The 605-nt window shown below is 60.3% G+C and overlaps 1 protein-coding gene across 1 annotated transcript in view; it reads left to right on the top strand.

Annotated features, from left to right (window-relative positions):
* EMH_0062700 (uncharacterized protein) overlaps positions 1-265 on the top strand; it is a gene marked incomplete at both ends in the record, with an annotated part of 1,797 nt that extends 1,532 nt beyond the window's left edge. The window contains one exon of the mRNA XM_013498061.1: positions 49-265. Within this exon, the coding sequence (XP_013353515.1) occupies positions 49-265 (217 nt within the window). The remainder of the gene's footprint in view (positions 1-48) is intronic.
* Positions 266-605: the final 340 nt, after the last annotated feature.

Genomic DNA, 605 nt, shown 5'->3' on the forward strand with positions numbered 1-605 from the left:
TGTATGAGGTGTGCTGCACTGCCTCTCTGCTGTTTCGTTGTGCTGTAGGTACAGCGGAATGGAGCAGCTGCCGCCGTCCCTGCAGCCGCGGGCTCTGAGCCCAGAAGAAATTAATATTATAAACGACGGGGGCCTCGCCAATGCAGACACTGCAGTGCGCGCCTGGACCGTATCCCTCTGCTTCAACCCAGCTTCTGCTGCTGCTGCTGCTGCTGCTGCTGCGGGGGGCAGCAGCAAGCGGGCCAAGAAGGGGGCCTCCTCCTAAACAGCTGCCGCACAGCGGGGCCCCGGGGCCCCCTGCTGTCCACCGACACAGCCAAGCGCATGCGCAGCAGCACAGGAAAGCAGAAGCTGCAGCAGCGGCAGCAGCTGCAACAGCAACAGCAGCGGCACAAACTGCAGCATTGGATGGTGCAGCAGCTACAGCAGCAGCAGCAGCCACAGCAGCTGCAGCAGCTGCGGATGCTGCAGCAGTTGCACATGCTGCAACCGACAAGTTGTTGTGTACCGTTCCCCTTTTTGCTGAGACTGCCACTTGTGTTTTTCCTCGTGTTGCTGTTTCCGGTGCTGTTGCTGCTTCTACTGCTGCTGCTTCTGCTGCTGGT

Source organism: Eimeria mitis, genomic scaffold (genome assembly GCF_000499745.2).
Source record: "Eimeria mitis Houghton genomic scaffold, Emh_scaff3151, whole genome shotgun sequence".
In the NCBI taxonomy this organism is placed as follows: domain Eukaryota; phylum Apicomplexa; class Conoidasida; order Eucoccidiorida; family Eimeriidae; genus Eimeria; species Eimeria mitis.